The 23,053-nt window shown below is 43.3% G+C and overlaps 1 protein-coding gene and 2 long non-coding RNA genes across 5 annotated transcripts in view; 1 reads left to right on the forward strand and 2 right to left on the reverse strand.

The window, feature by feature from the left end:
* Nucleotides 1-241: 241 nt before the first annotated feature.
* LOC133377136 (uncharacterized) lies at nt 242-5,247 on the reverse strand. Its single transcript, XR_009760625.1, has 2 exons — nt 5,004-5,247; nt 242-3,648 (listed from the first exon to the last, which is right to left on the reverse strand). It is a non-coding gene; the product is annotated as an uncharacterized LOC133377136 (long non-coding RNA).
* Nucleotides 2,893-23,053, forward strand: part of WT1 (WT1 transcription factor) — a 78,661-nt gene continuing 58,500 nt past the window's right edge. For both annotated transcript variants that reach the window (XM_061610542.1, XM_061610543.1), the window contains exons 1-3: nt 2,893-3,384; nt 12,249-12,371; nt 14,006-14,108. In XM_061610542.1, coding sequence (XP_061466526.1) covers nt 2,985-3,384; nt 12,249-12,371; nt 14,006-14,108 — 626 coding nt within the window. In that variant the 5' untranslated portion in view covers nt 2,893-2,984. The remainder of the gene's footprint in view (nt 3,385-12,248; nt 12,372-14,005; nt 14,109-23,053) is intronic.
* Nucleotides 10,458-21,122, reverse strand: LOC133377135 (uncharacterized). Of its 2 annotated transcripts, none has more exons than XR_009760623.1 (4): nt 20,005-21,122; nt 18,543-18,647; nt 14,682-14,830; nt 10,458-10,815 (listed from the first exon to the last, which is right to left on the reverse strand). It is a non-coding gene; the product is annotated as an uncharacterized LOC133377135 (long non-coding RNA). The 2 variants fall into 2 exon arrangements; XR_009760624.1 differs by lacking the exon at nt 10,458-10,815 and adding an exon at nt 14,033-14,563.

The following is a 23,053-nucleotide window of genomic DNA, read 5'->3' on the forward strand; positions in this document are numbered from 1 at the left end:
AATTCAAACGAGCACTGTTTCTGAAGAGAGCCAGTACGGAGTAGCGGACAGAGTGAGACTCGGTTTGCGAAGGCCCCTTTTCAAGTAAGGATCTCATTTGAACAGGGTGAACAGGGCCCTGCCGTTAGGCAGAGTGAGGCACTATTTCAGGCAGCAATAAAAGGTTGGCGGAAGGAGCCTGCTACGTTCAGGTGCGCTGTCCCATCGCTAGATTCGCCTGCTATGCCTGGCAGCGTCCGGATATGTGGGAGGGGCATCATCTTGACCTTCCTCTCAAGTGGCAAAATTTGCTGAGCCGGTCCTGACGGTAAAACTCACCAGGTGAAGTTAGACCAGGCCCTGTAAGCGAACGGTATACGGGCGGACCATTTACCAAGTGGTAATTTGCCGCAGTATGCCCATCGCCACTGGGTAAGCTGGTTGCTTGGATGGCCGTATTTCTTCGTCAAGTGTTGGAATGCCTCTCTTGGAAATTCACGGAAGCAGGAGAGTGGGGAGATCCTTGGGAAGATTCTGGTGATACCAGAATTTGTTTTAATGTTTTCAGAGGAGTGTAGTCTTTATGGTGCTACAAGACTCTCTGATGAGCAAAATATATGGGGGGGGGAGGCGAAAAGAGCCTTCCCTTCAAGCAACCGGAGGGATCAGGATATATAAGGCGGGTCCATTCCCTCGCTGGCGCCGCCTATACTGGCGACTCCTTGGGTGGCTGATGCTCCGAGAAGGTTTTTAATTTCAAGGGAAATTTAAAAGGTTCTGCTTCAGTACATGGGATGAGAACCACACTTCCTTAAATGTTGCTCTCTTACACAGCCTAATTATTTTTATGTTTACTCAGAAATCAGTTCTTGAACTGAGTTCAGGAGGACTAACTTCCCAGTAAGTGTGCATGGGATCGCAGCCTTAATCATGCATACTTTCATAGCTGTTAAAGGAGGAAGAAGAGCCGAACGGGAAATATTATGCAGGGCAGCTCAAGATTACGGCCTGGGAAGGAATGGTGGCAGAGGCGTGGAAATCTCGCTTTCCATTTGTCCAACGCAGCTGTTTGATGGAGCAAGTTCACTGTGATTTGGGTCTAGGGTGTGAAGCATCCACTAGAAGGACCACGAACCCCTAACTACGTTAAACCCTGTTGAAGAGAAACCCCACCCTCCTTGTTTTAGTACTTGGGCCATATTAACACAACCACCTGGCTTAAGAAGTGCGATGGAAGGGGTGATATCCTTAAAACCATTCTCCCTTTCTTTTTCCTATTAGAACGTCGTCAGATTCTTCCCTTCACCTTTTCAGGAGATGTCATCTTCTTGACATCTGTGTATCTACTGGCTCATTAATACTCTGCATTTATATAGCGCTTCACCATGTTCAAAGTCCATGACCATTCTTAAAACTAGCTTGGAAGGTGATTGTCATTCACGCATGCAGATAAGGGTGGGACGAGACGGGGGGGCTTACCTAAGACCTCCTGGCTGAGGTGAGATTCGAATCGGAGACTTTCTGATCTGCAGCTCAGTAGCAGAGCTGCAAGGTGAGCTAGGCCAGCTCCTTCATGCCAAAATCACCCTTAGCCAGACCTAACCCATAGAACCTCGTGGCAGAGCCCTAAAGCAGGATTCGACCTCGGGGCAGCTCACTGAGACATATTCTTAATAAGCAGCACTCTTGCCTGGCAGGCGGCCGGCTAACAAAGCTGATCTAAAGAGGAACAGGGCGGAGAGTGTTCGTCTTCCTCATAGGCACACACCACGTAACACTGGAGGCATCAGGGGATCTATGACCAAAATTAGGAGTCTTTAATTTTTTTAAAAAATGAAGTTAAAATCCTTGTGTGTTATTAGAAGATGGCAGAGCGGATTCTCAAGACATAGTCCCCCGCAATGCTAGCCACTTCACAGAAAGCTCCTTCTACCAAGGGAAGTTTCCCTCCCCACCACACTATCTGTGGCCCTTGTCTTTCCTTCCCTGCCCTTCCTAGGAAGATAGGAGGCTGATACACACACACATGCGGAGTCTGACCCTTGATACACCTCGCTCAATACTGTCCCAAATGGACTCTTCAGGATTTCAGGCAGGGGACATTCTCTGCCCTCCTTGGAGGTGCCGGGGGCTGAACCGTCGGCATGCGAAACAGAGGCTCTGCCACTGGGCTACGGCCCTTCTCCGTACTCGACATACCTCCCTTCACATACTAAACCCCTGCAGTCAACCAACCGCCTCATATTTTGCCTCAGCAGCTTCGACTGCTGAGGGTCGGGAAAGGAAGCCGGGCGTTTAGATTTGGCGACTGAGTTCAAGACTCCAAGGAGTGGGGTAGGGTGGGGTGGGGCAGGTTTCGTCTGTCTTACGCCCCTAAGCCTGGCGTATGGCCTGAGGGCGAAAGCGATCGGGTCCCATCCCCCGAACCCAGCGGGTGGCATTCCCGGCGCTCGAAGAAGGCTGGGTCACTGAGGGAAGTGTGAATGGAGCGCCCGCGCGCTGCTGACTCCTCCTCCTACGCCGCCGCTTCACGCGGATGGCCCCTCTCAATTAGCCGAGCTTTGGGGACTTGAGGGCAAAGCCGCAGCTGAGGTAAGAAGTTCAAGGCGGCTCCTCAGTCAGTCAGTCAGTCAGTGCCTCCCTCCTCCCTCGCAGCCAGTTTAGCAGGCCAGGTCTTACTCCCAGCTTTTTTCCGCCGGTCCTGCTCTCCGCTTTGCGTGCTCTCGCTGTCTCCACACTCCTCTCGCTGCTGTCAGTCGGACCAAAGGGCGACCCTGGAGACCAACCTCGCGCTCTCGCTTTTGCCCGCTCCCGCAGGGCTGGAGCCGGGGACTTGCCTGCCCAACCCGGACCAAGCGTCCCCGAAAGGGCTGAGCTCGGCCGCCTGGTGCCTTCCGCCGGACCCGGGCCGGGCCCAAAACGCTTGGAACAAGTGCGTCGGCTCCGCCGCCAACGGAGGCAACGAGTGGTTCCCGGCGCCGAGGCGAAAAGTTTGCGGCGAGCAAATGGGCTCCGACGTGCGCGACCTCAACGCGCTGCTGTCTCCCTCGGTGCCCTCCCTGCCGGGCAACAGCAACTGTCCCATGCCGGTGAGCAGCGCGGCGCAGTGGGCCCCGGTGCTGGACTTCCCGCCCGGCGCCTCCTACGGCTCGCTTGCCCCGCACTCGGCCTTCATCAAGCAGGAGCCCAGCTGGAGCGCCACCGAGCCGCACGAGGAGCAGTGCCTCAGCGCCTTCACCGTCCACTTCTCCGGCCAATTCACAGGCACCGCCGGAGCCTGTCGCTACGGCCCCTTCGCACCGCCCCCGCCGCCCAGCCAAGCGCCCTCCAGCCAAGCCCGGATGTTCCCCAACGGCCCTTACCTGCCCAACTGCTTGGAGAGCCAGCAAGCCATCCGCAACCAAGGTAAGGGTGCCTCCTCCACTGGACGAGCAGTGTGTGTATGCGCGCGTGTGCCGCCTTCGCGAGCCATTCCTGGGCGCCGCTTGCCTTACGGGACTCTCTGCCTTGGATGGGTCTCTCCTTTTCTTCCATTGTCACCGCATGCTCTGATCGACAGCAATGACTGGAAGATGTTCCATTATGATGGTCCTTTCGCTGGACCGAGTGTCTCGTGCACGCTCCAGAGCCTGACAGGCGCACATGGTCAGGGGTGGCAAACCTGCAACTCTAAATCAGAACAAATCTTGCAGTCCGATGGACCTAACCATCCATTTGTATACCCCCCCGTCTTTAGCCACAGGCAACTAAACTAAATACTGCTTAATTTCAACGGGAGACTCTTACGAGTGCTCAGAGTGGGTAGCCACAATGAATTCGACGCACACACGCGGCAGCGGGAACCTGGGCGAGTTTACTCGAAAGCAAGTATGGGTAAAATGTTTCAGCCTTCTTCCCAAGGAAGGGTGCTGAGGGCGACCATACTTCATAGCTAGGAAGCCAGTCATCCTAATCATCCGTACAACGAAATCAAACGGGATACTTTTGAAGGGAGATGAATTGGGTTGCTAGAACATAAAGTTAGGCGGCTTTGGAATTTCACATTTCAAACTACAGTTAAAGCAATAGATATCAGATTAAGGAGGCTGCAGATGAATACTTCCGGGCTGGGCTCTGCCTTAAATGGATTCACCAGTGGTTCCCTCCCCACATGATTTAGAAGTACAGATTTAGTTAAAAATTTACCTGACATGTTATCTGCTTAAGATCGGGACGTATTTCTAATTGAGCCCCGTCTAGATTAAGTGAGTTGTGAATTATAGTTTTATATTTAACATTCAGAGAAATTACTCCGAGATTAAGAGGCCTGAGGGTTTTCAGCTTCAGAATGCAGCCCAAAGCGGCGGAGCTTTTGATCACTTGTGGTCCTGAAGTATTTATCATTGACAACACGAATGACATTTAACAACCCCGACGACGCTGTTCTGAAGTAAGAGGGTTACAGATTTCTGGCGTTTCTTTTTGGGGTACGATCCAGATTCATTATAATGATGTGGAACGGTTAACACTGATTTCAATAGGATATGGATCACATTCGGTCTTTTGTGGTAACTCCCATTTATATAGTGTTATATCTTCTGGCTTTTCAAGCCCTCCAACTTTCTATGTTCCTAATGGGCTTTCAGATAGAGAAATGCAGTGGTGTTTCAGGAGAATAATCCGCCCCGCGATCCTGATCCTGGGTTCAATAGAACTTACTTCTAATAACAATCAGATAGAAAGGGACTTTGAGTAAATATGCACGACTGCATTCCTTAATGCAAGACTGCAATCCTGTTAATGTTTATTTTCAAGTAAATCCCACTGATTTCAATGGGACTTATTTCTGGGTAAGTGTAAGGCTGTACCTAAGTGAGCCTAAGTGAGTTTATGACAAGATTCGTTGTTTTTGCAGCTAACGTGGCTACCCACATGGGAAAATCATCTGTGTGCTTGTGTATATACTAGTGTTATGAGAATTTTTTAATAATAATAATAATAATAATAATAATAATAATAATAATAATAATAATAATAATACTTACGGATATCAGCTTTCCTGGCAGTTTTTGTTTACTTATTTTCAGTCCTGTGGTGCCTGGTATTAGCAAAACTTTGAAATCAGTGAACACACGCCCACTTCGTTCTTTTTTAAACTAACAGGTTGCAGTACTGCTTGACGATATCCTGGCAAACACACAAAGGCGCTCTTGATGATCCTGTGAAATGTTTGGTGAATGTTATAGAAACAAAACCGCGGGAAAAACATTTATCAACAGGAATTTAGGATTGATTGGCAGGGGACCAAATTCCAGAAAACTGCCCTGCATTCATTAAAGGCGCTATTGGATTCTTTTGCAAGTCTATAGACATTGGAGGTAGCAATTATAATATAATGGTTTTTCCTGCAGCATTTTTTTTAAAGGGCTGGGGTGGGAAAAAGCTAACAGTAGGCTGTGCTGTAAGAAATTGTCTGTCGGGCTAAACCTGCAGGGGAGTTGTGCTGAAACATAATGATTTGTGATTTTTTTCCTGTAGAGATCTGCTGAATGGGCATTTCCCCCCCCCAATAATTGTAGGGCTACATCAAAGCAGTTGGCTAAAAGGTGTAGTTTTCAGAGGAACAACGCACTAAATGACACCCAGATCCTCAGCATACTCATGTGGTAGTAAGGTCTATGGAAATCTGTGGGATGTAAACAGCCCTTACCTGGGAGTAAGTCCCATGGTACTCAGTGGGGCTTACTTCTGAGAAGAGTGTATAGGATTACACTGCTCCTTCTTCACAATCAGGGTTTTAAAGCTCAGTTAAACCAAAGTCCTTGGCCTTGTCACTTGGAACCTCTGAGTCTTAAAGGAATAAATTTAATTAGAAATATAAATTCCATTTATTTCAGAGGAAGTCCCATCAAGAGAAGAATGTTCAGGTATTTTATTTTTGGGGGTGGCTTTCAGGCCAGCTACTGGGAAAGCAAGGGAACTATTTTTCACCTGTATTTCTTAAAAAAGCCACGCATCTTAAATAAATATACAATTCTTTTGCAGAACTCCATCCCTGGACCTGCTCCCAAAGCCCAGCCCTCATCTCTCCCACAATTACAGGGGTGTATTTATTTAAGTCCTACTCAGAGTAGACCCACTGAAATTAATGAGAATAAGTTAGTCATATCTTTTAACTTCAGTGGGTCTACTCTGAGTAGGACTAGCATTGAATACCACCCTTAAAATCCCAATGGATTCCAAATAATATGGCTTAGGTAGATTGTTGCTAGGCCTGATAATAAAAAAGGTCTTTTCCTTAATGGTTCTTTTGTACTTGGCTGCTCGCCTTTTTAGGAATAGGAAAAGAGGTGGCTCTAAACTGGAAGCAGCTTTAGCCTTTGACTAAAATGCTTAATTTCTCTCCTTATAATATAGATTAATATATGTAAATGAGAAAAGACTGCCCTCTGTAAAATTAGCGGAACCTTAGTACAATTTGATTTTAACAAAACCACTGGAGGCCCTGGAAGAACATCACCATCCTGCAACTGCCATCCATTTCAGGGGGTTTGTGTAGGAGAATTTCCAGATGGATTGTGCTCTAAGCTATTTATTGTGGCATGAGCTTTCCTAGGCAATAGGCTACTGTAGCAGATGCACAAAGTGGAAACACAATATAATTATTATTGAATTCCAGAAGATAATCTGTTGTAAATGTCATAATTGCTTACATTTACTTCTGTAACTTGACCTGTTGCAATATACACTGAGGTGCTCTACAGCTGTTTGGAGCAAATGCATCTTTGAGGAAATGAAAGGACTTCTCTTGGTTCACTTGCAATTGTCTCTTGAAAATGTGGTCCTTGAACAATATAGAACACCACAGACTATGATTAATTTCTAATAAGAATTCATTTAATTGAATTAACTCTTTGAAGTGTAATCATGGAGTTTTACTTTTGAGTGAAAACCACTCAGTTTTCATGACTGGAGTTACCAAATGACTATTGCTAAAATTTAGAACACTTCTACAGATAGAGAGAGAACCTAAAATGCACTTTTAAAAAGTGATACCTGGACAGTGGTTTCAACAACTGAAACTTCCTTATGTTCTGCAAAAAGTTAGGTTATGGAGACAATCCTTTCATTATTTTGGGAAGCCACCCCTTTTCTAAATAGCAGGTACCTGTACCCCACATTAACTTCCTGCATCTGACTTAATAGTAATTTTTGATGGAAACTGCCCTACTGGAATGTTCATGTTTGGTTATTGGTCTGACAATTTCAGAAGCCATTTAGCACCTTTAGTGAATTCCACTTGATGATGATAATTCCTACATTGTGTGTGCGTTTCTATGTTTTATGGAGGTGGATAGTCAAATTAATCAGAAGTGTCAGAATGGAACAGGTGCAATTCCAGTTTGTTTGATGTGAATAGCCAGCCTATTCACTACCAGTTGATTTTAATTTTCATTCATTTTCATTTAGAGAATTGTTTTATCTCACTCTTCAGCCAACAAAGCACAATCAAAACAAAGCACAATCATTGCCTTCAGGCTTGCAGTTTAAAAAATACATGACACAAAAGGAAGATGGACTGGGAAGGAGAAGGAAATAAGCAAAGTCAGGTATAATTTATAATTTAGAATCTCAGGGTACTTCTGTTGCTATATTTATCTTTGTGTGTGCACAACATAGCTTTTTGTGCCTGTAAACGTGTGTATATAATTCACACATAGACAGACTGCACTTTGTTGAGGTACACTGCCTTACTGGAATTATTCATGTCTAATTGCAGCTAGAACTGGTTTGCATTATGTCACTGTATCATTTTGGGGTTAAGATTCACATCCCTTCCACACATTTATTTTTATGTGATTAGGAATACATATTTTAGTTGGTTGTTGCTAGTTGTTGAGGAAAATATTTTTAGATATAGGAAGAATTCCAATGATAGAAGGATGTTAATATTAAAAGAATAGAGGAAAAACTAGTACACTTTATCCTAAATCCATGCTTTCCCATGGAAACATTAATCAACCCTAAATTTTATTTTCTTAAAAATAAGTCAGATTAGTACTATTGAAAAGTACTAAGCGGAAGCCTCACAATTGCGTTAATTCTCCTCTCATTGTTTATTGATGAGAAATCGATGTTGGAGGCATGCTTTTCAAGTCCCAGTCACAGCAATTTTGTCAAAGGCTAGAGAATCAGACTGTTGAAATAAAATAATTTACTTTGGTAGTGCAGTTAATCTTAAGAATCTGAGTTCACGTAATTGGTGCTCTGTGTCCTGTACTTGTTTTGATGTGAGGAAAATAAATGCCCATACTCTGATTTTAAAAAGGGTGAAATGAGAGATCCGGTCTTCAAGACACCATGAGCCTGGCCCGATAACTTTCTGGTCCTGATGAGCGACAGGTTCAACAAGACACCTTAGTTTCAGACTTAGATCCCGATCTTTATGAACTCGGAAGTGAGAAAGACGAGTAATGTGTTTGTCGATTTTCACTGTTGCATCAGAGGACTAACAAAAAGTCACTGGAGATTTTTTTTTTAAATGTAATGGTACTCCAAAAGAAAAACAAGTCACCAGCTTCTTCCTAGCTGAGGCAGGCCAAAGCTAGAGAGGGAGAAGAGACGGGGGTGCCCTATTACATGACACCAACGTTTCTTTGGGTGGCTGGGAAGAATTTGGGAAACCTGGCAAACCGTGTTTGGGGGATGGATATAATGTTATTGCTTTGAATCAGTCAAGGTTGAAGTTGAGGTTTTAGACGGGTTTTCACACCATGGGAAAGATGTTACCTTGGCGCGTTTGCCAAGTCTTTGACCGGGAGGGGGAAACCAACCCTTCCTGCTTGCTTTGAATCTTTTGCCCCGTCCGCCTACCACCCCCCTTCCCTCGCTCCCTCTGTTCTTTCATGCAGCTGGGCTCCTCCAACAATTGGATCCCTTCAGAAGATTTGCCTTCTTTGCCAGATGTCCGAATTTCAATTATTTTCAGCACATTTTAATCTGCCCAGTCTCCGATAAAATCCTAATTAAAGAGCCCTCGCTATCAGAGGGCTGGTTCAGAACTCAACCCCCTTATCGCATTCCTGAAGCTATGGGTCAGGCAACACCGGAAAATGTGGCCAAAACATCCTTCTGCTCTGAGCAGAATTTTGAAGGTCACCAAATAGCTGCATGTGGGCCAAGAGTAGCTACAGATTTGAAGTGTCAATGTTTCGAGAAAAGTTGAAAAGGAAAAAGGAGGGCGAAAGGGAGAAGGAAAGCCTTTGCTTTGTGGGTTATGAGCTGAGATAAAGGAGCCCGGGACAGCTGTAGCATGGGAGTGCAAGGGTTGGACACTGGCCTGTCATCACTGGGAGAGGGCCGAAGAGAAAGGGAGACTTGGAGCACCAGAACGCCCCAGGCGCACGCAGCAGGCTTGGAGAGGCGCCTCCCGCTTCTCGCTCCGCCGCAGGCCTACTGGCTGCCGGCAAGGAGAGAACAATATGGGGTACCTTCCTCCGCATCTTGTGGGGTGGGGGTGGCGGGGTGGGACTCTGTGTTGCTTTCCAGCCCGATCATTGGCCGAGATGGGGGAGGGGAAGGGATGCTTTCCCAAAGCGCTTTAAATGCTACAGCAGCATTTTCGAGAAGATTCGAAAGCAGTCTAGCCCTTAATTCTGTAAATCGAAGTATCGTGATTTAAGCCCATTTACGTTTAGATCCGGGACATGCTAGAGCTGCAGCCTTATGCACGCTTGCTTGAGAATTAAGCCCCACTGAGCACAGTGGCTTGTGTTTTGAGGAAAACTTTTCCAAAGGAAAGATCCTGCTAGAATAAAATTTGTTTCCAAGTAGGAGGACTCACTTCAAGATACATACGTTCAGGTTCAGTACTGGCTGTAAGTCCTATCGGTTTCAATTGAAATCGACTGATTCAAATCCATCTACTTCGCTATAAAATCTACTTCAGTATAAAAAGGATGCAAGAATAGGATCCACAGCAAGCACATTAAACTGGGTGCAGTCAATCAATTTTTTTGCTGAGATCCTAAAGCAACAGGATACAATGTGTAGGTCATTTTCTTCTGGTTCAGTGCCATTGGCGTTAATGTGGGACTTTTGCAGGCTGCAGAGTCCAGCCTAACTACTTTAGGACAAGGACTTAACATTATGAGTCAACCATATTTCCCTGGAAACAAGTTCGATTAAAATCAGTGAGATTTATTTCTTAAGCAAATGCACTCATGTTCGGGAATTTAGCTACATTAAAGCCAAGGGACCCGATAGCCCAATTCCCTAAATTTGGGAATATCCATATTAGTTCCGTTCCAAGTAATGTGTTGAAGATTCAGTATGTAAAACGATTTATATAATAAATGAACGTGGAAGACTTCTAGATTTCAGCCAATGGATTTCAATGGGATTTCACTTTCATGGAAGGTTGCAGTGTAGACAAATTTACTAGGAATTAAATTTAGGAAGTTAATAGTACTTCTGAGTAAACATGCTTAGGATGCTCAGTATTGTTAATGCGTTTAGGAACAGAGGTTTAAATCGCCTTCTAGCAGATATTTCAGTTTCAGATGTTTCTGGTTTTATTTGGGCTGTTAGTGAATCATTCACGTGAGTGCTCTGAAAAAAATTCCCTTTCTCCCCTCTAAGTTTCGTCACAGTCCAGCACTCATAAATATCCCCGATCTACTGTTTATCGAAAGAACAGGCACTCCATCAGTAGTCCACCAAATGCGTCCAGTGAAGTAGGCTGTTACCCTAGGAAAACTCATGCCACAGCAGAGTGTGCAACAGTGCTTTCTGTCTCTCTGCTCTAGAGACGACCCTGTGTGGCATCATCTTGCCTGCCAGTTTGATGTAGGTTGTCTAAATAGATAAGAGAGAAAACGTTTTAGAAGACCTAGTCTTAAAGTATAACAGAGAACTCACGCAACAAAGAGGTTTTTTTTTTTTAATTTTAAATCAACATAACCTCTGCGATTGGGAAATCAAGGGTAGATCTCATAAGGGCTTCACTAAACATTCTTTGGTCTTGGGGTAAATGCTGATGAGCCGAGAAGCCTCAAAGATAATATTACTTTGTAATTACTTTTTAGCTGAAGTTGTTTAACTGGCTCCAAGTAATTAATGAAAGTTGGTGTCTAAACGCCTGATTTACGATTCGGTGTCACCCTGAGGTCACCAGAGGCGATCCTTTTCCATCTGAATTCACTCCAGTTTTTTTTAAAAAAATAGTCTGTTTATTATTATTTGAGCGAGCAATTTTCGCTTAAAGTAGGAGGTTATTTTTCATTTAACGGCCTGCCATTTTTATTGCAGACTCTTCAGAAAGTTAATCATATAAAACAAGTGAGAAGTTAGTGAGAACGAGATTAAAGGGTAACTTTTACACGTGAAACAGCGAACGAGTTTGCTCAACAGATGGGGACTTTCTTTTAAATATGAGGCAAAATTAATGAAACCATCGTTCATTGCCCTTTTCAGGCGCAGCCAAAACGCCTGACTTCTCATTTCCCACCAAAGCATCGATCCCAGACTGGATAACAACCTTTGAGCCTCGCCATCCCAACAGCGTGACTTGCACCTAGATTCTCAAACACAAGTCATTTCCAAGTAAACAAACTTATGATCTGGTTATGACTTGGAAGCAGATCATCCTAAAATCAACGTGACAGGTGCTGTGTTAGGACCGTAGGTTCTCTCACTGCCCGCAGATCTGCAACACGTGCCTGACCGCAGCCCACTCATTCCTTCCTATTTCCAGAAGGACGGAGAGAAGCAGCCTCACCGTCAATTTACAAAAAGGGAATCGAGGCACAGTGTGTTTTAAGTACCTAGACGTGTGTTCTTCACATTTTAATCAACCTCTCAACATTAATGAACCTCCTCAACAGTTCTTGTCTTTTTAATGGGCATTAGTAGCCTGTTCCTGAATTTATGGGAGGAAAGGGTTACTTTCCACTAGGCCAAGTTCGGATGCTAATTAAACCTAGAAAGGGATGACGGAGAAAGTGACGTAAACAGCCTCCACGGCCGGGGACAGATTTAGCATCGACAAGCACCGAGGTCCTAAACACAGAGCGAACTATTTTTGTCAATCCATGGGTTTATCTGGGTTCATTGCTCAGGCTCTCTTCTGGCAGAAAAGGAGCCACCAGCCGTTTGAAAGAGGGGAGGCTTCAGGTTTTTGACGCCTGATTGCCTGGGGAGGGGACATTTTTGCAGGAAGCCGCTTCATGAGAAAGTTCAAGGACAGGCGATTCAACTCCTGATTCCTGACAATGTTATTCTCTTGGCAGGTTACGGCACAGTGGCGTTTGATGGAACTCCAAGTTATGGTCACACTCCCTCTCACCACGCAGCACAGTTTACAAACCACTCCTTCAAACACGAGGACTCCATCGTCCAGCAGACGACTCTAGGTAACTGCGGTAGAAACCTGCGTACAATGATGGCAATCATTACAGGAGCGAAAGCAGTCGCCTCACCCACGACTAGAGGGCCCTAGCCTGGGCCTTTTTAATGGGCACTAGTAGTCCATTTTTGTGAGGGTGCCCACAAAAAACTCCCCAAGGGGTGAATGGGAGCTAGATTAGTCAGGAGGATTGTTGTTGTTTTGAAACAACCACAGGATCATACAGTTTCAAAGAGTAGTGGAATTATGATTCTAGGAAGTAGTTTTAAGATAAATAAGAAAGGAATCTGTTAGCAATGCTGAGGATCTCGACCAGGATGGCAATGTTTTACCTTTATGTGTATCAATAATAGCTGCACTGCTGTTAAAAGAAATACCTTCTCCGACATAACATGATTGTTAACTGTGGACAAATGTGTTCTTGTCCACATAGAAGTACATTAATCATAGCCTAGTTAAACCAGACTATGTTCTGCTCAAGTTGGTAAGACTTTAACAGTGCAAACATAGGCATGACTACTCCAAAGTGTCTCAGCAAGTTCAATGGGACTTACTCCCAGGAAAGTGAAGAATAAGCTTTGTCAAACACAGTGAGACTTCTGAATAAACATGCTTAAGATTGTGCACTGTAAGTTGTAAGTTCCATTGAAAGTGGCGCTTAAAAATATGGTTATGGACAACAATCTTAAGTGCTCACATGCCTAAGTGGACAGTTCCAGCTTATATGAATAAATCATATTATTGACTGATCATTATTGTGATGTTATTGACTAAATATTTAGGGCATAATCCAGTCTAAGTCAAGCACCTTTAAATCCCGTTGAAACCAAATGAAATTTCAAGTGGATAATGCACTTTGCATGGATGAAGCTCTTAGCATTTACAAAGGGTGCTTCAAGTGCTGGAGGCCTTAACACTGCAATCCTGTACACAGTTATCTGGATAGCCAGCCAGATGGGTGACTAAGAAATTAAATAAATAAACTAACTCCTATTCAAACATGTTTAGGTCAACCTTACAAAGTTGACCAGTATTACTGCATACACCTAGGGAAGGTCAGTGACTGAGTAAATGTGTTGCATGGAAAAGTCCCAAGTTCAGTCTCTGGTTAGCTTCAGTGGAAAATGCTCTTGTCTGAAATTCTGGAGACCATTGCCTGTCACTGTATAGTTATAGACAGTACTGAACTAGATGGGCCAATAATCTGATTCAGTATAAAGTAGCTTCCTATGTTCAATTTTCCATACTGCAAATGGGAGGCTGAGAAAAAAAGCGCTTGATGAGTTCATGGTTGAATTGAGATTTGAACTGAGGCTTTACCTTTAGAGAGCACTCTCACTACTGGGGGCCTTATTGAGTATTTGCAAAACAAAATGTCCACCCATTTTACATAAGAATTTTTGTCATGCAATTAAACAGTTACAAAGGAGCTAGGCATTAGTCTTGCCCTTCCCAATGATGAAATACTTTTTGAAAATAGAAATAATTATTGGTTTCAAAAGACTCAGGTACTTTCTGCTCCTATCAGCATCAGAACATGAGAGAAAGCTCCTCTCCTAATTAACAGAATGTGACATTAGCCTCTGAGAGCGGTAAGCAAACTTGTTGTGGGGTAGTAACTTCTGTATGGTTTGTCTGCAGGTGATCAACAATATTCAGTGCCTCCTCCTGTCTATGGTTGCCACACTCCCACAGACAGTTGCACAGGCAGCCAGGCTCTGCTCCTGAGGACCCCTTATAACAGGTGCGAAGCATTTACTCCGGTCCCTTTATCCTCCAATTTGTTTGTATACATTTTACCTCCCAGATATTGGCAAAACAGCTTTATTGTTGGTGCAAATGCCTCTGGGTTTGGATTGCTCTCCTTCACCTCCTCCTTTCTTCTTCACCCCACCAGACTTTATTTATACAAATATCCCATATTTAGTGTCCAAGAATGGGAGGAATATCTAGTAATGTTGACAAAATATAGTTGTAAATGTTAAAAAGCAAGAACAGTAAATTGAGTTGATCTTAGATTATCATATGTGTTCAGTATTTAAAATAATAATAATACTATGGCAATATTATTGGAGAGTACATTGGAGATCATCTAGTCCAACCCTCTGGTCAATGCAGGATCTGCAATGCAGGACAGAAGTACAATTCAGTTCTCTACAGCATCCCTGACTCATGGCCCTCCAGCCTCTGCTTAAGTACCTAGAGCAAAGAGAAGCCCATCACAACCTGAGACAGTGTCCTCCACTATGGAAAAGCTCTTAGTTAGAAAGTTTCTCTTATTGTTTAGCCAAAATCTGTTTCCCTGTAATTTCCATACTTGGTTCTAGTCCTGCCCTCTGGAGCAACCGAGAATAAGTCTCCTCCATCTTCTGCATGACAAGCCATCTGGTATTTAAAGAGTGCGGTCATGTTTTCCCTTCATCTTCTCTTCTCCAAAATCAACATGGCTGGAGAATTTTCTAGACCCTGTACAGAAATGCAAAACAATAGCAGCACAGGTCCTGCCCGTATGCTTACATCTTAATTCTAATACACACCAATATAATTATCAGTGTCTATGTTGTAAAGGTATTGCTGGCATCTTATCTATATTCATTATTCATTATTACTAATATCTTTATATTGTAAAGGTATTGCTGGTATTATATCTATATTCTAAATTGCTCCACTTTTATTCCATTATTTTAAAAAATAAATTAGTAAATTACAACCCATTTATAACAAGAACAATCATTTTCAGAGGTGTAGACCTGTTAATCTAATGCAGCGAAAACAAAAAAAAAATATTGTGGCACCTTAAAGATGAACACATTTACTGTGGCATAGGTTTTCATGACTCAACCAGCTAGCCAACCATTCCTCCTCAGAGTAAAGATTTGTCACTGACACAAAGGGGGCATTTAAGTTATATAGCATTAATTACTTAGTCGTATTTGGTCCCCCTTACGTCTGTGCTAAGGCAGGAATAATTGGGCTTGTGTGCTGTTTCACCCAATGACTTATGTTCAGTGAACCTTTGGATCTTGTCCTCTCTGATGAAACTGTATTAAGTTCTGAAAGAGAACTGGAGCCTTTTCTTACAGTCCAGTCCAAGTGTTTGGAATTGAGCTCAATTTAGTGTCGGCTGAAGTTAATGGGACCAATCTGTCTGGAGACAGAAGTATTGCTTGGTTTAGCTGTGTTGGGTATCTGGTCTGTCAGTGAGATGGAAAATTAAGGAACTCATTCATTTGTTAATTAGTAAGCTGAGGAATGGATTAGATCCTCAATTTTTCTCCATTCTGGTCAGTGGGAAAAGTCCATCTGTCTGACAGAGAGGAAGGGAGTGACCCGGGTGTGTTCCTTTCCAGGACCACAGAATGACAGGACAAAATAGGGGCACTTCAAAACGTCAGGGCATCCCTGAGATAGGCAACATCCCGGAATTCTCGGGATATAAAGTTAATCAGCGTTAAATGGCCTCTTACTGGAGATGAATACCAACTGTGAGAAAAGCCCAAACTACGGAGTTTCACAGAACCGGACAATAATATTCCCCTTGCATTCAGATTTTTTTAAATCCGGTTGTCCGATTAAAATAAGAAGTTGTATTCAGCTAATTTTTACTCAGAGTAGATCAGTTAAAATGAATGGCTATGATTCACTTAGGTCCATTTAAATGGGTCTACTCTGAGTAAAAGTTAGTTGAATACAACTCAATGGGCCTCTGCCTCTCCCTTTTTTTAAAGGAGGATGCAGTTCCTGAAAAAACTCTCACTCCAAGGGATGTTGGCCATTAATAGGGTCGCTTCCCCCCCCTTTCCTTTCCCTACCGACGGGAGAACCGCGGGTGAGAATGTGACTTGCTCAAGGCCATCCATGTTTTTGTTTATATAAAACAAAGCAAAATAAATACCGCCCCATTCCATTCCCGACTGACGGAGCTTTGCCAGGATACGTTTAAAAACCCAAACAACGCCAATCTGTTACTTTGCCTTGGGACCGGTAGCTGTTGCCATTTGCTTTGATGGAGCACCTTTGGTGGAGCGGGGCCCGGCGGGAGGTGGGGGTAGAGAGCACCTTTCAGGGTTTTTTTGAGTTTGTTTAGGAGCCAGAACAAAACCCTCCTCTCCGCGCTCTCCCACCTATTCTTCAACTTTGGGTGAACTTGGAACCCGTCCCAAGTCCAGGGAGCTGCTAAGAAATGTGTGCACTGCACACCAAAAGAATGCACCTCTGCGAAGGGGAGTTATGCAGCCTTTGGGTATAATCGTCGTTGATTGATCAGCACTAGCGGAGAGCAAAAATGATGTGCCAGTCACTCCTAGAAGTCCCTTTGCTGGTTTCAGACTGAGATGAGGTGCGGAGAAATGACCGTGGCGGGCAAATCGGGTTTCTACGCAGCGCGCACCTCTGCGGGACATCGTGACTTTAAAAAAAAAAAACTGCTGCGATAATGTCCGCGTTTAGTAGCAAGTTTCACTAAGTTTAGAGGAGCTTATTTCCAAGACTCCTGCGCAGGTTTGCATCATGAATCTGGTTCCAATAAATCAGGGCTGCGCGGATTTGTGCCTCTTAAATTATTTCAGATTAGGGCAGGTCAAGACATCCGTTCCGTTAAACCCCACAACGGTTCTGCAAGGAAGGCCAAGCTGGGGAGAGGCCGAGGAGGACCGGAGCGCCTCTTCGAAGGTATCCCTCTCTGCAGGAGCTCGCACAGCCAAGCGCTGGGCTGGCTTCATTAAGCTTAATTAGCGAGCGGATCGAGAAGTGGTGGGGCGTCAGCCGTTAGCGGAACCAGAAAAAAAAGTATCCTTGAGGCTCTGTCTGTTGCTCACAGCTCGGTGCCAAAAGAAATGCGGCGGCAAACGGAGCGGAAAGAGATGCCTTGTAGCCAAGACTCCGGCTCTAATAGGTTCCCTATAATCTAGCCCATTTGTTGTTGTCGGATTAGAGCAGTTCATTTCTGCCCTAGTAACACATCTCTTGCGTGATTCACCTCGCACGTCGCGGAGTTTGCTACTTTGGCTACCTCACATTGTTTAAAGAGTTTCTTGCGGAATGAAGATTAGTTGGCTCCAAACACCTCGCTGTAGCTTTACCCTTCTCCAAAACTCCTTTCCTTAGCAGCTGCCTTCCGGTTCGATTGCTGTGGGTCCCGCACCTCTCTCCCTGCTTACACCCCGATAGAACAAGTTCGGTTGTTGTCCGATGCGAATCAGTTCAATGGGATTTCTTTTTTCTTACTAAACATGCTCAAGATAAAAATGCCACTGTCATCCTACCTGCTTGTAAATCCATTGCGAATTTGTTTAGCTCTCACAGAGGCAACGGTATACATTTAGTTTTCTTCCTAAATACAATTGATTAGAATAAACGCGGTGAGGAAGTCCCGCTGGTTATCTGCCTATTTAGCAATGCAATAGCTGTGCCGGCCTGTAGTCCTTCTTTGCTTTGTGTGTTGGGACTGCGAGAGAAAAACGGACTCCACCATAGATGCCAAAGAGCTACGTGTAAAATTCAGCTTCCTCTTTTTCACAAGTTTCACTCAAAATCCTGGTTTTGCATTTCCTAAGTCTATAATTCAGATATAAATTCTCCTTTAGTAGTTAGCTGGGTTTGAACTTTTTCTTGCTCCAGTCCAGTTTGCAAAGAAAGGTAAACAATCCATATGGCCACTGCAATTTTTAAAAGAGTTCAGCTAGTCATCTATAACAGTGCTCTTCAGTCTTGGGTCCTCAGACGTTGTTGGACTACAAATTCCATAATCTCTGACCATTAACTAAGATGGCTGGGGATGATGGGATTTGTAGTCTAACTAGGGGCAGGTCCACACCATGCATACATTTAAAGCACATCCAACACAAATGTAAGGCACATTACTCCTCACATACACACATACACATCATGGGAACTGTAGTTTGTTTAGGGTGTTGGGAATTTGTAGTTCTGGCAGGAGAAAACCACAGCTCCCTCAATTCTTTGGGGGAAGTCATATGCTTTAAATGTGTGTTGGATGTGCTTTAAATGTATGGCATGGATAATTTCAACATTTGGGAACCCAAGGTTCAAGAACACTGATCTATAACACCCACATGCCTCTTTGTCTTAATCCCCCCCATATTCATGAATTCATGACATAACAGCTCAGCCAATGGCTTGTTTAATTCTGCTACACTGCAATGCTGTGTACACTTACCTGGGAGAAAATCCCACTGAACTCACTCGAACTTGGGAGTAAATGTGGATAGGATCAGCCTGCATGTCTGGTGAATTTCTCTGCCAATTCAAGAGAACAAGTAGCCTGTAAATGCAGGGAGGGGATGGTCAATGTTAGCAGAGTTAGGTTTTAGATTAGCAACAGCACAGATTGAGAATGTGTGGGCAACTTTACCTGTAAAGGAGCAGACTTTATTGAACGAAATACATTATAGATAAGTAAGGGATTCTAGTTCTTAATAACTAGATACATTGGAGGCTCAAGGACCTTGTGTGGTCTTTGCCCTCAAGCTACAGGTGAGAGAGACAAAGCACCTCCAAGAGGTGGAGAAGAAGCAGGAAGGAGAGTTGGTTGTTTGGCAACTAGGAGGCTCCTCTCTATCTCCCATCAGACATGCAAACCCACCCAATTCAAGATGCATCCCACAATTCCAACAGTTCAGTCTAGCAGGCATTGTGCAAGTTGCCACAGAACTACACTTGGTCTAGCAGAGGATACTGGACTGAACCAGTGTGAGAACATTTGACAATGATTTCTTTCACAGAAAGTGATCAAGGGACAAAAGTAACCACATGGGTGACCCAGATGAAAGGTTATAGATTTTAGGGCTAAAAGCAAGCACAGAGGAGGATCTGTTTCCTCACATTGGATAATAGGTGCCTGGTGAGTGACTTGTCTTGAAAGATTCTCAAGGGTGCCTAGGCTAGACTGTTCTAGCAAAGTAACAAAGAGTTCTGTAACAGCTTGAAGCATGATAAATATATGACGGCACAAACTTTCATAGGATGCAAACCACATTTCCTCCCCTTTGGTACATTTAACTTGGCCAAATATGTTACATACACTTGGATAATAAATGCAGCCATTTCAGTGCTTGCACAGGTTCTCTTTTATTAGTTACAGTGCAATCCTAACCATGTCTACTCAGACATAAGAATTCAATGGGGTTTGCTCCCAGGTTAGGTGGGTTTAGGATTGCAGCCATACTTAATTCCCATTTTGCCCCAAGAGCTCAGAGTGGCTTACAGATGTTTTTCTAAATGTTAGCAGATCTTTCCTCAAAGGACTTACTATCTTCTCCCACAGAAGTATCTAATACATTGTTGTAAATATAATACTGCTAAGATTAAAATAATGCTATTGGAAACAATAGTTCCAGAAAGCAGGAACCTGTTTCCATCATGTAAATTTCTTCATACCACAACAGCAGGAAGACTGGAGCATACTTTGAGAAACTGAAATAATTATATTCGTGTTAGCTCCTCATGGATACCATCTTTGGAAGGATAGCTAATAGCCTTTAATGGCTGGCTGGCAAGACAGTTCATTCACTGAGCCCAACTCCTCTCAGTGACCACAATAACTTGTTTTTCAAAGTACTTCATTCTTCTCCCACCATCTGGTGACTGAACAATAGCTAGAATTTCAAGGAGGCAGATACCTTTCACTGTTTGAGAGATAGTAGTCATGCTGATAAAACTGGGTAGTAAGCCTTCTGAGTTGCACAGAACTCCTCTTCGGACAGAACAACCCTCATCTGGAAAACTCACGGATGGCTCTGCAAAATGCCTAATAACAAACGAGTGGTGCTGGTTTTAGGAGGTTTAGGTCATATGCAAAAGCGTGGTGTTCTTCCAACTAACTTACATTTTCTCCTGAGTCCATTGCTTCCATGACTTCCATTTTACAGATAATGGCATAACTACTGGTAGTACATTTTGATGTGCAGGAGCTTTTAATGAAAGTTCCCATAACCACAATCCCAGGAAAAGTAAACACCAAAGAGCAACAGAACATAATAATACTCATTGTATTAGGATTAGCTGACTGTCATAGAATAGTGATCTGGCAAATGGTGTTTGTGCAGTGGTTAGCATGTTGGACTTTGGCTGGGGAGACATAGGTTCACATCTCTGATCAGGCATCAAATTCACTGGGTGTTCTTGGGCCAGTCACTGTATGAACCTAGCCTACCTAACAAAGGGAGCATGTGTCAGGTCAAGCCAGCCCTGCCTTCCACCTTCACCCCACCCTGCCCAGCTTACAACACTGGCAAATACAGCCTTGGCAGATGACATCCTTTTGCTCCTTCTGTGAAAAAAGTATCAGAACATTACCCCCCCCCATGTTCCTGTTTCACTATACTAGTGGACATGACAGTTCTGTGCATAACTTGCTAAGGAGCAGGAAATGGGGATATCATAGTCTGGTTTTTCTGTTTCTGCCCTCACTTCTCTTTGGAACAGGTTTTTTTGGTCACAACTCTGTAAGTATTTCCTGCCCAGTGTGAGTTTGAGGAACCCTACATATCAGGCCCTGATTACTTCACGGATTCCACATATCACTAAACTAGATTTAGAATGCTTTGCTAGAACTCTCAAACTCTGCAAGCAGAAAACCCAGATTCTGCAACTGTAATTTAGTTGAGTGATACCTGATAGCAAGATTGTGTGTGTGTGTGTGCATGTGCATGCACACATGTGCAGGTTGGAGTCATAGTACAATGGATAAGGAGTTGTTCAAAGTTTTATATTTAAGGCTCCATTTTTAGTTTAATAAATTTGTTTATCAGAAGGTTTTCTGCTTTTGATATTAGAGCCCCATTTATACCATTTTTATTTTTGAAGCTTAAGATGTTACTTAGAGTGAGCTTTCATAACTTTCTTTGCAACTGTGGACTAAACTTTTAATGCTGATGTTCTCATAATTCTGAAAAAGCAACCAGAGTGTACTAAGCAGATACATTTTGCAGATACATAGCACGACTGGAGCTATCCAAATCTGTATCTCTCAGTGTTCCTCCATTTTAACAACTTGATCCATCCATGGCCAAAGAAACAATTTCTAAAAACAGTTCTGTCAAAGTACTCAAAAGTATATGATGAAAGTTAGCAATTGTTCAACGTATACATACAAATATGCCTAAGATGGTGTGCTTTCGTACTTCTCAATTGCTGTTGAAAATCCATAGTGCCTACTGACATGGTTAGCACTTCAATAAAATATTTGGTTTGGGTTTCCTAAACATAATCACTCAACTTTTGTGAAGGAATAAAATTAATGTTTTTGGCCATTTCTAAAAGTACTCTTCCAGACATTGATTTAAATGAATCCAAATGAAAAATAGGATTTGACAGTGCAAACCTATAATGTCTACTCAAAAGTAAGTTCTACTGAATTGAATGGAACTTACTCCCAAGCAAGTGTGTATAGGATTGCATCTTAAGGCCTCAGACCTATGCACACTTACTTTAGAGCAGGGATAGCCAATGTGGTGACCCAGCAAATGTTTGATTCCATTTCTCATCAGCCTCATCAGCCTCAAAAACCTGAACTCAGGTTTTTGAGTAAACCTGCATAGAACTGGATTGTGAGTCTCTTATACTCTGGTCCTTTATTCAGACATTACTACCGCATACTGGGGTGTTTTGGGCTCCTACTGGAAGGAAGGGCAGGATATAAATGTAACAAATAAATAAATAAATAATACTCCCTTGTGAATGATCAAGGCTTTAGTTCCTTCATTGAATCTGCCTCAGATCTTCCATGAGCCAGGAAACCCTGAGCAGAAAAAATGGCAAAAGAGAATGTACTGGAGCAACAATTCTGATAACCAAAGTCAACCTACTGTTCCATAGTTTGACCAGGGCATCTACAGAATAGCTAGCAAAACCAATGGATATATTGCAAAAATATGTCTTCATCTCTGTTTGCCTCAGCAGGGAAATCTGGTCAATGTGCTGGTTATCTCTGCTCCTCTGTTGTCTCACTTTTGTCCCCTCATGGCTGCTCAATACTGTGCTGCCCAAATTATTCACCTTTGTCATTGCTCAGAACATATGATGTCCCTCTAAAAATCCCTACTCTGTCTTTGTATCCACTCTCTGATCCAACACAATCTTCTTGTCTTTACCTTCAAAGCCTTTCATGGACTTGTTTTTCCACTCATATGTACCAACACATCATTTGCCAGGATCTTCCACTCCTCCAGCTCCACCTCCCTGTCTTGTGAAGGTATTCTGCCCCCTCAAAAGACTCCACTCTTTCTCCCTTGCTGCCACATATGTTTAGAACTGCCTCCAAGAACACCTATGTTTTAAATTGTGTTTTAAATTGTTTTTAAAAGATGTGTTTTTAAACTTTGTATATTTGTTTTTAATGTTTTAGTTATTGTAAACTGCCCAGAGAGCTTTGGCTATGGGGCGGTATATAAATACAATAAATAAATTAAATAAATAAATATGCTATTTCTTTTACTTCATCCAGATTCTGTTCTCAAGATCCACCTTATCCATGACCGTAGACCCTTCCAGACATCCTTTTTATTATGTAATCACAATTATTTGTGATCATGATAGTATTGAGGTGGTTATATATGATTCCCCTTTAATACTGTTTGCCTGCAAAACTTTCAGGATAAACTTACTGCTTCATTTCCAACCTATGCATGTCTTGAAGCTTTCTGATGAAATACTGTAACTTTTCATATC

Source organism: Rhineura floridana, chromosome 2 (genome assembly GCF_030035675.1).
Source record: "Rhineura floridana isolate rRhiFlo1 chromosome 2, rRhiFlo1.hap2, whole genome shotgun sequence".
Lineage (NCBI taxonomy): Eukaryota > Metazoa > Chordata > Lepidosauria > Squamata > Rhineuridae > Rhineura > Rhineura floridana.